Source organism: Lissotriton helveticus, chromosome 4_1 (genome assembly GCF_964261635.1).
Source record: "Lissotriton helveticus chromosome 4_1, aLisHel1.1, whole genome shotgun sequence".
Classification (NCBI taxonomy): domain Eukaryota; kingdom Metazoa; phylum Chordata; class Amphibia; order Caudata; family Salamandridae; genus Lissotriton; species Lissotriton helveticus.
This window is the reverse complement of record NC_136063.1, coordinates 1069847022-1069862655: the sequence shown is the minus strand read 5'-3', so window position 1 is coordinate 1069862655 and position 15634 is coordinate 1069847022. Positions and strand designations below refer to the sequence as shown.

General features: G+C 47.2%; 1 protein-coding gene across 1 annotated transcript in view; it reads right to left on the bottom strand.

The window, feature by feature from the left end:
• Nucleotides 1–15634, bottom strand: part of DNAH5 (dynein axonemal heavy chain 5) — a 5174212-nt gene that overhangs the window by 2788055 nt on the left and 2370523 nt on the right. Inside the window, exon 40 of the mRNA XM_078687662.1 lies at nucleotides 5873–5980. Within this exon, the coding sequence (XP_078543788.1) occupies nucleotides 5873–5980 (108 nt within the window). The remainder of the gene's footprint in view (nucleotides 1–5872; nucleotides 5981–15634) is intronic.

The following is a 15634-nucleotide window of genomic DNA, read 5'->3' as shown; positions in this document are numbered from 1 at the left end:
AGGCCCCTACATCTCAAATGCCCAATACCGGTCGGTAAAGGCCGAAATTCGGTAATTCCAGCCGTTACCGACGGTATTGGGCTACCTACATCTGGCCCTTAGGCTTCAGTTCTAAACTTAGGTTTCAGGTCTAAACACAGACTTAAGGTCTAAGTTTAGCTTTGTGAATCAAGCCCATTTTCTGCATCCACCCCAAGATTAGGAAAATACGTTATTGAAGCATGTTGTGCAAAGCGAGTACCGTCTGATCAATTTAATGGCCCTGTTAAACAATTACCTTCATTAACGATATATCTGTAAGAGACATAGATTAGTTATATATTCCTTACCTTGCGAATTCCCCACAGCCGTCAGACTGGATCCGGAGAATTTTTTTGTCAGCAGTACCCCTGCGCATCAAAAGGTGGTGTTGGTCGGCTCCGTGTTTGTTGTTGGCATCGTGGTCGCCAGGATGACATTGCGGCAGCTACTTAGACGGCGCCCTCAGGAGCTGACGTCATATCTGTACCCAATTTTCCACGCCAGAAGCGCAGAGCCATGCAAGACTCTGAGCAATGGTGTACAAAACTAGGGCCCTGAAAGGAAATCCTTAACCCTAGAAGTCAGTTCGCAGAACGGTGAGGGTGGGTAGGGCAGTAAGGAATCTATAACAAATGTATGTCTCTCACAGTTATATCGTTACCAAAGGTAAGTAGCTTGTTCATCTGAAAGAGACAATTAGTTACTGATTCCTTACCTGTAGAATAGATAGCAATACCAACGCCAGAGGTGGGTTTGCGAACCAAGTTCACACTGGAAAGTCCTGGGGAACAGAACGGCCAAAAAAGCCATCTCTCCGGAATTGGCTGTCCAGGCAGTAGTGTTTTGTGAACGTGTGCAGGGATGCCCACATAGCTGCCTGACAGATGTCATGGAGAGGGACTCCACGTCTCAAAGAAGTGGTAGTTGCTGTAGCCCTGGTGGAATGGGTGCTTAGCCTCACAGGAGGCTCCTTCTTTGCCAAAAAATAACAAGCTTTGATACTCAAAAACACCCATCTAAAGGTTTGGTCCACATGTGTACGGCCCGACCTTTTTTAGTGCCCATGTAGCCAACAAAGAACTGGTCATCCACCTGGAATTGTTTTGTGAGATCCAAGTAAAAGCAATCCAGACGGTGAAGCCTTTCCTCCTCCTTAGAAGGATGCGGAGGCAAAAAGAAGGTGGTCAAAGTGATGGTTTGGCCTATGTGGAAAGAAGCAACCACTTTGGGAAGAAAGGATGGATGAGTGCAAAGGACAACCTTGTCCGGATGAACAGCCAGAAAAGGAGGTTTTGAAGAAAGAGTTTGGAGCTCACTTACCCTCCGCGCAGATGTGATGGCAACCAGAATCGCAGTCTTTAAGGTTAGAAGCCTAAGAGGACAGTTATGTAGCGGCTCAATGGGAGCGAAAATAAGATAGGTCAGAACTAGGTTCAAGTCCCACTGGGGCATTACGAAGGGAACAGGAGGAAAAAGATGAGTAATGCCCTTAAGGAAGCAAATTACAACAGGGAACATGAAAAGGGAAGGCTGATCAGGAAGCCTAAGAAAGGCTGAAATGTAGGAGAGGTAGCCCTTAGGAGTGCCCGGAAGAGCCCTGCTGGGCCAAAGAAAGAAGGAACAAGAGAACCTCAGAAAGGGGATCCACAACCTTTGCTGCGCACCATGCCATAAATTTGTTGCCTCTACAGGCGTATACCTGGAGGGACGCCTGGCTGCCAAGATAACATCACAGACTTCAGTAGGCAGGTCAAACACCGACAACTGCCACCGCTTGATCTCCACGCAAGGAGGTGGAGGCTGGACAGGTTCAGGTGGAGGACCTTCCCCTGCTGCTGCGACCGGAAAAATCCTACAGAAGAGGCAGTCTGATTAGAGGATCGATGGCCGCGTGTAGCAGCTCGGGATTCCAGACTCTTCGTGCCCAATCCGGAGCCACAAGAATGACTTGGGCTTGGTCGTGCTTGATCTTCTTTAGCACTCTGGGCAGAAGTAGTATTGGCAGAAAGGAGTATAGAAGACCGCAACTCCACTCGCAACAAAAAGCCTCACCTAGCGAGTGCCGCCTTGGAAATTCCAACGCGCAGAATTGCTGCTATTGCATGTTCTCTTCAGTGGCGAATAGATCTAACCAAGGATCTCCCCACTGCTGAAAGATACCTTGCACCACCTCCCAGTGGAGACACCATTTGTGATCCATCTCGCACCTGCGGCTGAGTTTGTCTGCCCTGGCGTTCAGTGAGCCTGCCCGGTGTTGAACCACTTGGGATGTGCCCTGATATTCCAGCCATATCCAGAGATGGAGAGCCTCTTGACATAAGGTCCACGACCCCATCCATCCTGTTTGTTGCAGTACCACATGGTGGTGGTGTTGTCCGTGAACACATGCATTACTCTTCCCCGAACAGGGAAAGGTATGCTTTTAGTGCAAGACGGATCGCCCGAAGCTCCAGAAGGTTGATTTGGAGACCCGACCCTGCCGGGACCAGCGGCCTCTGATCTCCACCTCTGCCATATGGCCGCCCCACCCCAAAAGGGATGCATCCATCACCACTGCGAACTCTGGTTGGGGAAGGGAGAGGGATCTGTAGTTGACCTATTCCTGGTTCCTTAGCCACCACTGCAATTATCGTGAAGTGCCCTCTGAGATCTGAAAGCGATTAGACAGATTCCCCTGATGCTGTGACTACTGGAACTTCAGGTCCCACTGCAAAGCCCGCATACTCCACCTGGCATGATCGACTAGCAGGATGCAGGAGGCCATGAGGCCCAGTAGCCTCAGGGTAATTCTGACCGAGACCCAGGATAGGGTCTGAAAAATCTGAATCATAGCCCGAATAGCTTGGACTCGCGGCTCAGGAGGATAAGCCAGAAACGGTGTAGTGTCCAGAATCGCTCTGATAAAAAGGGGCTTCGGAGAGGTAATCAGGTATGACTTCGACACGTTTATACTGAACCCCAGTGAGTGTAGGAGGTCTGCCGTAGTCTGGATATGAGAGATGACTGCCGAGGGCGAGCCTGCCTTCAACAGCCAGTCGTCGAGATAGGGGAAGACTGGAACCCCTGATCTGCGCAGATGAGCTGCGACCACCTCCATCACTTTTGTGAACACCCTAGGGGTGCTGGTAAGGCCAAAGGGGAGCACGGTAAACTGAAAGTGCTCATGGCCTACCAAGAACCGCAGGTAACGCCAGTGAGCCGACAGGACGGGGATGTGAAAGTAAGCGTCCTGCGCTACCATCCAGTCTCCACGGTCAAGGGCAGACAGGACCTGAGCCAGTGTCAACATTTTGAACTTCTCCTTCCGGAGGAAGCGGTTGACGTTCCTGAGATCCAAGATAGGACACAGGCTTTTTTCCTTCTTGGGCACCAAAAAGTAGTGGGAGTAGCAACCGCTGCTGAACTTCTCCTTCCGGAGGAAGCGGTTGACGTTCCTGAGATCCAAGATAGGACGCAGGCCTTTGCCCTTCTTGGGCACCAAAAAGTAGTGGGAGTAGCATCCACTACCTACTTCTGGGGCAGGAATACGCTTTATGGCTCCCTTGGGCAAGAGAGCCATATCTTCCTGTTGGAGAAGGGCCAGATGATCCTCCGACATGCAATGGTCCTGAGATGGCATGGCTGGGGGGGAGAGGGTAGTCTCGAACAGGAGGGAGTACCACCTTCGGACTTTTTGCAAAACCCACCCGTCTGATGTGATGCTGCACCAGTGGGGGAGGTGATGGCAAATCCTGCCACCCACTAGCAATCGGTGGCCCTGAATGGTCAGACTAGGAGGTTTTGGAGGCTGCTGCAGAGGGGGCTGTGGTGGACTGGCCCACAAGCTGGCCCCCAGAACCACAACGGTGGTACCCAAGTTCTCGGCCGCACAGAGGCTGAACAGCTTGTGCTGGCCTTTTGGCCCTGGGCGGGACATGGTGGGGCACCCCTTCTGTAGCCACGAAAGGGGCAAATGGCGGACTACACAGGGCAGGTGGTGGAGAGGCCCAAGGACTTGGCCGTAGCTCAAGAGTCCTTAAAGCACTCTACCGCGCTGTGTGTCTTGTCGCCGAACAGGCAACGGCCATCAAAGGGCATGTCCATAAGGGTAGCATGGACATCCCCTGAAAAACCAGTCGACTTCAGCAGGCATAGCGTCGTGGGCTACCGATGTGAAAATCGTCCTGCCTAGCAAGTCTGCAGTGTCCAGTCCACAGCTAATGGTAAACTTTGCTGCGTGTCTGCAACTGCACGGGAGAGTACAGCCGGGGCCACCTCCGGGCATTGGCCCAACAGACATGCAGTATTTGCCGACTGCAGTCCCAAGCTGGAGGAAGAAAACATCTTCTTCCCAAGGGGTCCAGCTTTTTGGATTCACTATCAGGTGGTGTGTTAGAGAATGCGCCTTTTGATGTAGAGGCTTGGACCACCAAGCTCTTAGGTGTGGGGTGTTGGGAGAGGAAAACAGGGGAACAGAAGTACCCATTGGCGTCTGTCCGGCGTCTGCCGATGCCAGTCCAGCTCAGTGTCTACATTGGGGTGGAGGCCAGGGTCGGCACCGATGGGGACACAACCGGCATCAGTGTGGTGCTGGTGGAGTCAGCGCCGGGGGAGGTGTAGTCAGGTCGACCGGCGCCGATCCGGATCCAGGCCAGGATCCAAGGGGACCCTGCGGTGCTGGGCCCGGAGATGCTGGCGTCAAAGGCCCAGGGCCCCAGCCGAGTCTGCTGGGCCCCAAGGTGCACTGGCGGAGTCTGGCTGTCCAAAGATGGCATGCATCGCTTCGTAGAAACTCCGTAGCTGGGCAGGGGTTGCACCGGGTCCCTAGAAAGGAGGGAAACCCAGAGTCTACCCAGCGGGCTCCGCACGCGGAGGCACGGAAGGGGCACCACCCGCTCCCTCGTCGCGTCGGCCGAAGGACGGGGAGAAGTCAAAGAGCGACGATGCTACTTTGACTTCTTCTTGTGCTTCGACTTACCGGAGGAGTGTGAAGACTTGGAAGAAGATTGGTGGTGGTGGTGGTGGTGGCTCCATGACCGATCCCTCGAGCGGCGAGGAGCGGACTGCCGGGACTCAAGAAGATTTCGGGACCGTTCCCGCAAAGACTTCAGATTCATGGTATGGCAGTTCGAACACCACTTGGAGATGTGGTTGGGTTCCACACTAAACAGGCACACACGGTGCGGATCTGTCACCGACATCATCCGTCGGCAGGAACCGCAAGCCTTGAAACCAGCCATCCCTGACGTGCACCAGAAGTAGAAGACTCAACAAAAGCGGCAAAAAGTGACTAGCGGTACCGCTCTTTCCAGATGTGCGCTTGCTGGTGCGGAAAAAAGAGAACTGATGTCAGCGCGCGAGGGCGGTGTCTAAGTAGCTGCCACACATCGTCATCCTGGTGACCACGACGCCAACGACGAACGCGGAGCCGACCGACGCCACCTTTCAAAGCGCAGGGGTACTGCTGCCAAAAAAATTCTCCGGATCCTGTCTGACGCCTGGGGCTAATTCACAAGGTAAGGAATCTATAACTAATGGTCTCTTTCAGATCTGACTTTTGGCTCAAATTCAAGATAAATGAAGTCGTGCCAAACCTCACCTAAATTTAAAAGCTCTAGCAAATGATCCAACTGCTTTTATCAATAGGTTAACACTTTCTTAAATGTATATTTGAATGTCAATATTTTTAAAAACTGAAATAAATAACAAACGTGAAAGAGAATACATTTTGCTTCCCCCACTTCAAGTGCCATCAGGTTGCTATTTTAAAAGTGTTTGTGATTCACACTATTTGCAAGATAGGCATTCTTCAAAATGGCATATAATCAAACTGCTGTAAGCTTTTTACGGAGCATATATATGATACATTTACCTGTTTGATGATAGCAGCCTCTAGCTCTTGATAACCTGCTTTATCCAGCTGTATACCAGGAAACAGGTCTTCAATCAGACTCAAGAACAAGGGTTCGTCTTCATCAATCTTATTGAGAAACAGGGAGAGTTTAGTTTATGGCATTCAATATATATATATATATATATATATATATATATATATATATATATATATATATATATATATATATATATATATATATATATATATATATATATATAAAATTAAATAAATAAATAAATAATAATTGTATCTGACATCATGCGATACACTTCAAGTACATCAGTTTAAAATATCATTACAAGTGTGGTTCTAAAGAAAAACTTGTACCAATTCATCCGAAATAATTTACAGAAATTCTACGTTACATATGAAGATAACAAGCTGGAGTATAATTCGCTTACATTTACAGCCCTTATTCATTTTAGGAATTAGAAAAATCAGAGCATTAGGTAGCTCCTGGAGAAATTGCCTGTCCTTCTTCCAAAATTAGTTTGCTAGTCATCCCTACAATTCTTAAAACACTCTGAGGTCGTGATCCCTCCAGTACAGCTTTTAAAACACTTAAACATACACAGATAACTTCCAATCATTATTTTCCTGCATTTTTATTTACATTATGGTTTCATTTCTATGCAAATATTAATGCTTATGATAGATGCCAATAGATATATTCGGCATCAATAATAGTTTTTTTGTTTTTTAAATATTTTATTTGAATTGAGAAGTCAATGTTAGGACACCCACAGTATATAACTTTCTCGAACTCTGAAGTCACTCCAGTGTTATAATGAATGACCCAATACAAACAGAACTCCCCAGCAACAGTGCCAGTTCTGCATCCTACTCAAACGCCCTACCATCTTTAGGGCTCAAAAACAACCTCTTATGTACAACACAGAGGTTAGACTTTGGCTCAACCCTCCATAATCATTAGCTTGTTTGGGCCAGAGGCCTTCAGCTATTTATTTGAGGCAGTGGCAATAACATATTGGATCAGCCTAGATGAATATTTCATCATCACCACCATCGCCTCTATTGCAATGTATAATGTCCATTGTTTTCAAGTAGTTGGCAAGGACTATTTGGAAAGTGCAGAAATCATCTAGAAAAGATGTTTGTTTCCTATAAAAGCAACATATTCAGAATTATAACGAAACTCTGTATATTTTTTGTAAAGGTTACTTCTAAAGAAAATCTTTTTTTGCATGTGCAAGAAAGCAACATAAAACAAGCATTTGCAATGCAATAGGTCTCGAATTTATGTAAGTTTGAGCTATTGAGCTATTGGGATTGTAAATGACAATGCCTTTGAATTATGTTTTGTTTTCAAAACACAAATAAAAAAAGGCATTGCCCTTTACAATGCCATACTTAAACTCGTGTGAATGCGAGACCTATTGCATTGCAAATGCTTGTTATATTCTAGCTCTGTTGGTCAGGCCTCTAAAGTAAGAACACCCCCCACCAAACCCCCGAAAAAAAACAGTGCCTCCCATTTACCACAATCTCTAGGAAATCCCAATACTACTTTTCACTCTATTATATACCCTCAGGTTATCTAAAGGATTTTGGATTTCCAAAAGAAATCCATAGGACTATTTTGTCCAGGTACCTTCTGGCAAAGTAAGAAAGTCTTGCATTAGTACTAAAAAAATATGAGCAGGCAAATCTTTAAAGTTCATCTGCAAAATCCAGAAAAGTTGATGGCGTGTGACTTTGAATGAGGTGAAGTGTGAGCCACCGACCCTGCAGGGAATAATTTTTTTTTAAAACAATGGCATTGGCAAGAAAATAATAGGAAACAGCATCTGACACAAATATGGTCAAGAGATAATAGGAAACAATGACAGGGGAAGAACTAGGATAATATGAGTTTGGACTGGCAGGACAAGGAAACTAAAGAGGGAGTAGAGGGAAATAAATGGAACCCAAGGCGAGTATATGACATAGGGAGGGGCATCAGTGGAAGGATCAGTGTTCAGGCAGCCATGGAACATTTCCCTCATGAAGATTCAATGTTGACAAGTTCAATGTGGCACTGATCCGCTGGTGCCCAATAAGCAGATGCATGTAAAGGGCCATTGATTTTTATGATTTTTTAATATGAACATCACCTTGATAAAACCTCCTCTCCCTTCCGATGTGTTGCTTCCTCTGGTGTGGTGGTGCTTGCTGTTTTAAATTGATCTGAGGCAGGGGATCTCATGATATGGTGGCTTTCACTCCAGTGGGGCCATGTGTAAACAAATGAGTCGGCTCATGGCCCACTTCTGGTCATCCAGTTGACAGACAAGCAGACACATTCCTCTCCATCCTTGTACTTTGTTGGGGTGGTTCAGTTAGCTAAGCCGCCCCCCTTTGCCCCAGGTAACTGAGAGTGGCTACGGTCCCTGACAGATGTTCAAGTGCTTTGGAAGTCAAGCATGGTGAGTGGTAATCAGGGGCATTTGACAGAGGGGTGGTGCAGTCGTGTGACCTTTCAGCAGCCTGCCTTTCAGCCTAATCTGTTAACACTGGAGAGTAAAGGAATGTTCTCCACAGAGAAGGATGAATTAAAGTCCCAGGTACATGACCACAGTGATAGGTGCTCAGAAAGCTCATTTGACAACAAACAATAGGGATCAGTCTTTAACCCCTCTGTTCAACAATGGACCATTCCATATCCCGCCCATAGAGAAGCAATCATAGTTGCTTCCACATGACAATGGACTATCCATCCCACTGCTATAGAGAACAAGACTCTCCCCCCCCTCCCCCGCCATAGAGAAAGAAACGATCCATGCAACTTCCATCGAGAATTACATCATGGCTTTGGCAGTCATCATTGCATCATTTGGTACCCCAGCCATTGTAGAACAGAGTTGTCACCCCTTCCATACAGCAACGGCCCATTTTCACAAATTCCTTCGAGAAATAGACCATTCCACATTCTCCACGAGTAAATGGATCATTTTACACCCTCCACACAAAAATGGGCCCTTCCAACCCTCCTTACGGAAAGTATTCATTCTGCTCTGCACCCTCACAGAGAAATCAGCCGGTCTGCACCCTCGAGTAGAGGATGTGAGGAGCAAATCCCCCGACCCCTTCGAAAAAAAATATCAGTGTTAATCACACTCATTAAGATGAGTGAAGCTGTGAGCAGCAAGGTGCAGCCGTTCAGAAATCGAGACTGGCAAGCTTGCTCTAAAAGGCTGGCAGGGCTGGGGCCACCAGTCTGATGCCTAACTTTGCCACAGCTATAGCAGCGTTTTAGGGGCACACACAAGTTACCATATAGTCTGAAAATTTGAGTGAAGTCAGAGAAATGCACAAGTTACTACTTGTGTAACGATATATCTGTAAGAGATATTAGTTAGTGATATATTCCTTACCTTAGAATATCCCCAGGCGTCAGACTGGATCCGGAATTTTTTTGCGTAGCAGTACCCTTGCGCGTCGGATGGCATCGTCTGCGGCTCCGCGTCTGTCGTCGGCGTCGTGGGCGCCGTAATGACGTCGTCGGAGTACTTAGACGCCGCCTCCGCGTGCTGACATCAGTTCTTAGACACAGCTTTTCCGCACCAGAAACACAGAGCCATGTTTAAAACCAACACTGGTGCCATTGAAACTAGGGCCGTGAAGGGGATGACCTTAACCCTAGATATCGGTTTGCAGAACCGGGAAGATGGGCGGGTCAGTAAGGAATCTATCACTAACTAATGTCTCTTACAGATATATCGTTACACAAGTAGTAACTTGTGCATCTGAAAGAGACACATTAGTGATAGATTCCTTACCTTAGAATTGATACCCCAGCAATATCAACCCCGGTGGTGGGTCTGCGAACCAATAATCACACCAGAATGTCCTGCAGGACGAAACGGCCAAAGAAGCCATCCCTCCGGACTTGACTGTCCAGGCAGTAGTGTCTTGCAAACGTGCGCAGCGAGGCCCACGTAGCTGCCTGGCAAATGTCCTGCAAGGGCACACCCCGGCCCAGGGCAGTTGTAGTCGCCGTGGCCCGAGTGGAATGAGCCCGCAATCCAACAGGGGGCTCCTTCTTAGCCAAGGAGTAACATGCCTGGCTACACAAGATGATCCACCGAGAGATGGTCCGCTTGTGCACCGCCTTTCCCTTCTTAGCGCCCACGTAACCAACAAAGAGTAGGTCATCCACCCGGAACTGGCCTGCGCGATCCAAATAGTAAGAGAGCGCACGTTTTGGGTCCAGACGGTGGAGCCGCTCTTCCCCTTTAGAGGGATGCGGTGGCGGAAAGAAGGTGGGCAAGGTGATAGACTGCCCGATGTGGAAGGCCCTGACAACCTTGGGCAGGAAAGATGGCCTAGTCCGCAACACACCCTTGTCTGGATGGACAGAAAGGAAAGGGGGTTTAGATGAAAGAGCCTGGAGCTCACTCACTCTCCTGGCAGAGGTGATGGCAACCAGGAAAGCAGTCTTCAGAGTAAGAAGGCGGAGAGGACAGTTATGAAGTGGTTCAAAGGGAGCGCACATCAGAAATGTAAGAACAAGGTTCAAGTCCCACTGAGGCATTGTGAGAAGTTGGCCTGATATATGATGCTCACTAGTTCTAGTGATCACCTTGTATCAGTCCAAACAACCCTTATGGTGATTGGTTGTAAGTCAACCTTATAGACCAGCTATCCTAATGGTAGCATGGACAAAGCAGTCTTAGGCTAAACTCTTTTGGCATGTGAAGCCAGCTGTTTTACCACAATATAACCCCTTGAATACCAGATGAAAGGACACCACACAGGTTGTTATGAAAATAAACAGTATATTTATTAATAACAACACCTCTGAACTCTTTATGAGGTCAGAGGGCTAAGCACATGAAAATCTCTTCTGAAAAATACAATAAGTTGCACAAAATTACAATGGTGCCCTAGGGGCACGACAAACCATATACTAAGTAAGTGGAATGTGAAAGTCAATAGAAGGAATGGAGCTGTCCAGAGGCTGTAGGATCGATGGGACCACGCTACACTAACACTAGGTAAGTAATAGGAGGCCCACGGAACGCGTGTGCAGAGTGTGAACTCACACGCGAGATGCGTAACAACGTCTATGGACAGTACAGTTCAAGTCAACGGTGAGTACGGACAATCCTGACTAGGTAGGACTAAAACGACTGTGGAACTGGACACTAGGACAGTTAAACTACCCTGGAGCACCGAAATGCTTTTGTTACCTCACCCACGGGCCGCGGGTGCATAGGGTTCAAAGTGCGTCGGGTTCTCGCGTTGAAGTCAATGGAGCCTGAAAGAAAAGATGCTGCAGGCGACCAGGAGGAAGATGTCCGGTGCAATCCAAGGGTGGATTGGTGAAGAAGGAGACCTGAAAGCAGAGGGGACAATGGGCCCGATTCACAGAATGAACTTCAGACAAAATCCTAAACTTACTACAATTTGGTATTCACAGAATGCACTTACTACAATTTGGTATTCACAGAATGCACTTAGTACTTTCGGGATTCACAGAATAAACGTACTACTTTCGGGATTCACAGAATAAACTTACTACTTTCGGGATTCACAGATTTGATTTAAGACTACTAACTTTACGTCCGCCGCCGGGGAGTAGTTTACGGCACGTAATCGTAATTTACGCCATCGTGGCGTATATTACGATCACGGGGCGTATATTACGATTACGGGGCGTATGTTACGATTACGGGGCGTATGTTACGATTACGGGGCGTATTTTACGATTGCGGGGCGTACTTTACGATTTTTGGCCGTTGGGCATTAGCCAAGGGGAAACACCTGGCCAAGGTCCACCCATCCCCCAACAAGGATCAGCTGACACACAGCAGCCAATCCCAGCCAACAGCTCCATTTTGCCATGGTGTATGCTGCCACTGCCTACCATCCCCCACCACACTCCAGCTAAAGCCAATTAACCTAATTGACCAGTACCACAACACACATAAAAGCAGCACACAGTGAAGGAACAGGTTTGGCCACAGAGATACTTACGACAAAGCTTCCAGTGCCAGAGACCATGGAGATGCGCAGGAAAAGAAATTTCACAGCTGAGGAGACCACCATGCTCGTGGAATACATCGTAAGGCACCACAAGCGCCTATATGGGCTACCACCATATTGCACCAGTGGTGCACAGAAGCAACAACTATGGCAGCAGATAGCCACTGCTGTCTCAGCCCTGGGCGTGGAGAGGCGAACTGTACAAGACATCAAAAAAAAGTGGCAGGACGAAAAGCAGAGAGTAAAGGAAAAGTACTCCCGGATAGAACTGAGGCGAGTCCTCCCTGCTGCATGCCCTGGACCCCGCATCCAGCTCACCCCACTGGAGGAGGATATTCTAACCACTATACACCCCCACTTGGTCCATGGGCTGCCTGTTAGTGACGTCCGCTACGTGGTACCAGGTAAGTGGAATGAAAAGCAAAAGTGCATGAAGAGATTGTCTGTGTTACACTGTCATAGTGATCATGGTAATTGTCCAAAATGCATAAATATATATGGTTAGTCAGAGACTCATGTGTCACCCACTACGTAGCACCACAAGTCCCAGAAAACTTTGTATCAGAAAAGGCTAATACCCACCACCCTATTAAAAACCTGTGCACAGTACTGATGCCATACATACACAACCCAGCTATTTCAATAACTGTACATATTGACTGAAAATGTGCAATGAGAAATGGAAATTTAAAATTACGTTAAATAAATAAATTAGCTAAAGACAAACATTAGCAGGGAAGCGCCAGTACCAATGTGACATGCAATTCAACCCTTGCGCAAACACGGATGTGTCATGTACATAGGGTGGTGCACTGTGGTGCAGGGATAAAGAGATGTGTGTTGAATCTGATGGTGTCTAGGGGGGCTTTGCTGAAGTTGTGTCGCAAGAGCGTTGCAACTCCAACAATGTCCATGCAATGCCCATACGTAACGTGCTGTGCCACTCCTTAAGTCTGCTTCAAGCAGGCGTAAGGTTGCGTCGCAGCGGCCTCTGATAAGTGATACTGTGAAATCACGTAGATTACACTGACTCACTTGGACGCGGCTTATCCCAAAGGAGTGTACACCCTGCCTACCTCCAAGCTGACGTTGCGCAAGGCCTCACAACATGACGATTCACCCTAGTAGCGTCACGTTGCAAATAATCCTAAATGTGTTTTCTGTTGTAAACCACTGTCGTGTCACAGAAGTGATGCAACAACAGTGTACATCATTTCTCTAGGGGGTCGTAAACCTGCCACAAAATATCCAAAAAGTAATTCACCCTGTGCCAGCCTAAATCACAAAGCAGACGGTGAGAGTATCCACTGATGTAAATATGTCCAACACATATCCTGTAGTCCAATTTCCACTCTGCCACGCCATTACATCCCCAACACACCACTGCTCCTACCTGCCCCGTCTGCAGCAGTTCCGCACAGTACTGTTATCACACAGAAGATATGGGCTAATCCCCGAAACGTTACACAAGCACATTTCCCATCTGTCAACTTTTCTCTCTTCTCACCCATTGACACATCCAGCCGGAGCACAGACAACTGCAGTAGCAGAGGTCACCGCATCGCATAGGAGGAATCGGCACCGTACCGAGGAAGGCATGTCAACCACACAAACTGGTAAGTCAAAGTGGACAGGAGATGGTCAAAATGCATATATCGTCAGAAGACGACAGAGGGACAAATAGTGCCCAGCTATGTGAGTCAACCATTTATGCTACATTTGCTGCATTACAATTGGAGTTGTCAAAGGACATTTACCTCTAACATTTGACATTTGTGAACAGCGAAAGACAAATCATAAAATGTCTAGGCTCATCATACCTTTGTAAATGTGGTACCCAACATGTATTACACCAACAAACCCAGAACGGGGAAAGCAATCCTGTAATCGAGGGCCACAACAAGTCAAAAGGGTGTACACACCATATCGTAATAGTGTATGTAGACCTTATCAAGAAATAGCATTTGCTCTGATACGGAAATGAAGACCAAACAGTGAGATACCAGTCTCTGTAGTATTGACAATGCATACACAGTCCAACTTCTAATCTGTCATACATACTTCATTCAGCACAGTCCACACAGCTGATCATGTACTGCGTACATTGGATGGATAATTTCCGGACATCAACAAAACACGATAGTGGACTTTACCTATGGATTCGTAGGCATGTCATTGTGACATAGGTAGCATCAAGGTAGTGGGCCCAATCTAAGTTATATGTGTGATCACTCATTACATAATGTATGACACACTTCTGCAACGGTGGTGAACATGACTGCTTGTGCCCGTCCTGTGCCAGAAATTGAATGCATCACATGTGGCAGCAGGAATGTAAAGTTGCTAAACAAACTTATCATTGTAGGTACAATGTTGTCCTCCCAGAACCCCAGACGCCCACTGACTTCTGCTACTAGGTTGGACTTGACATCTGTCCAGGGACCACCTACAGCTCCGGTGCAGGGCCACGGTAAGTCATGCTTGCTGAATGCTTATCAATTGTGCCTTTCACCTCCACCGTATGTGTTGTACAACTATGTTATCCTGCATCACAATATGCTCACATAGGGCATTTGAACACATGGCCAATCAGACCCTGGTGGCAAATGAGATGCTGACACAAAATGTATGCCAAGTGTGTGCACGATGGACATACAATAGCACAATGTGTCATAAGAAACGTCCACAACACAACAGGCTTGCTATTCAATGATATGCTAAATCCCTAGCAAAATTAACATGGTCAAATCAACATGAAATTGGTATGGCTGAGGCACACACTGGTGCCAGTTGTGTACCTGTGAGATGGGTGTAGGGGCTGCTAAGGTGAATCCTCATGCAGTTACACCTGCTAAATGATTGGGCTGAAGGGCAACAGGATAATCCTCTGCAGGTGGGAAGATTCAAAGCTACTCACCTCATCTGCAATGTGTGATCTAAACCAAATGTTGTCTTCTGCTTGCCTCCCTTCTACCATATTCAAATGTATAGGTGAGTGTATGAAATATGAGGTTTGGATGTCTGCTGCACAAGACACCATCTGTTGTCATGTAAGTTGTACCATGATGTTGGAAATGGAGCATGGGAACAGAGAACACTCAAAGGATGGACATTAGTAATCTGTCTTTGCTCATTCAAAAATAAGCTGTGTGACCTCATGGGTAGGGAAGCACAAATGGGCAACATCAGGACCCTGACAACTGCAAATCTCACACATGAACTCCTTTCTGACTTGTCAACAGACACCATTACACCCATGGAAAAAGTCTGTCACAATGGTAAGGGTGAAATCAGTAACCTTCTCATACAAGTTCGTCAGTTGATGTGTCATCTTATTGATGTCAGTGCTGCATGGCTGTAAGCTAGCAAATGCTGCTTGTGAGCGGGTGCCCACATGTTAAGTCAATGAGCTACACATGCTGCACATCGTCCTTGATTTTCCACAAATGGCTAATGAGAATTTAATTTGATCTCATAGCCACAATCTGTTGTACTAAAATATGGACTTGTATTTCTCATCACAGGTGCTGACAGGATGAGACGACTGCAACGGACACCATCCCGGGGGTTGCATGACATCCTGGCTGCAGCTGTGAAACCGTCGCGCACCTGTCCCTCAGGTAAATCGGGCATGAGGAGTGTCAACAGCTTAGATTTCAAAGCCATTACAGAGATCGAGATCCCCTTCTACATGGAATCAACAGTTGTTGATTACAAAGTGAAATACAGACCAGGAGTGACACATATGCA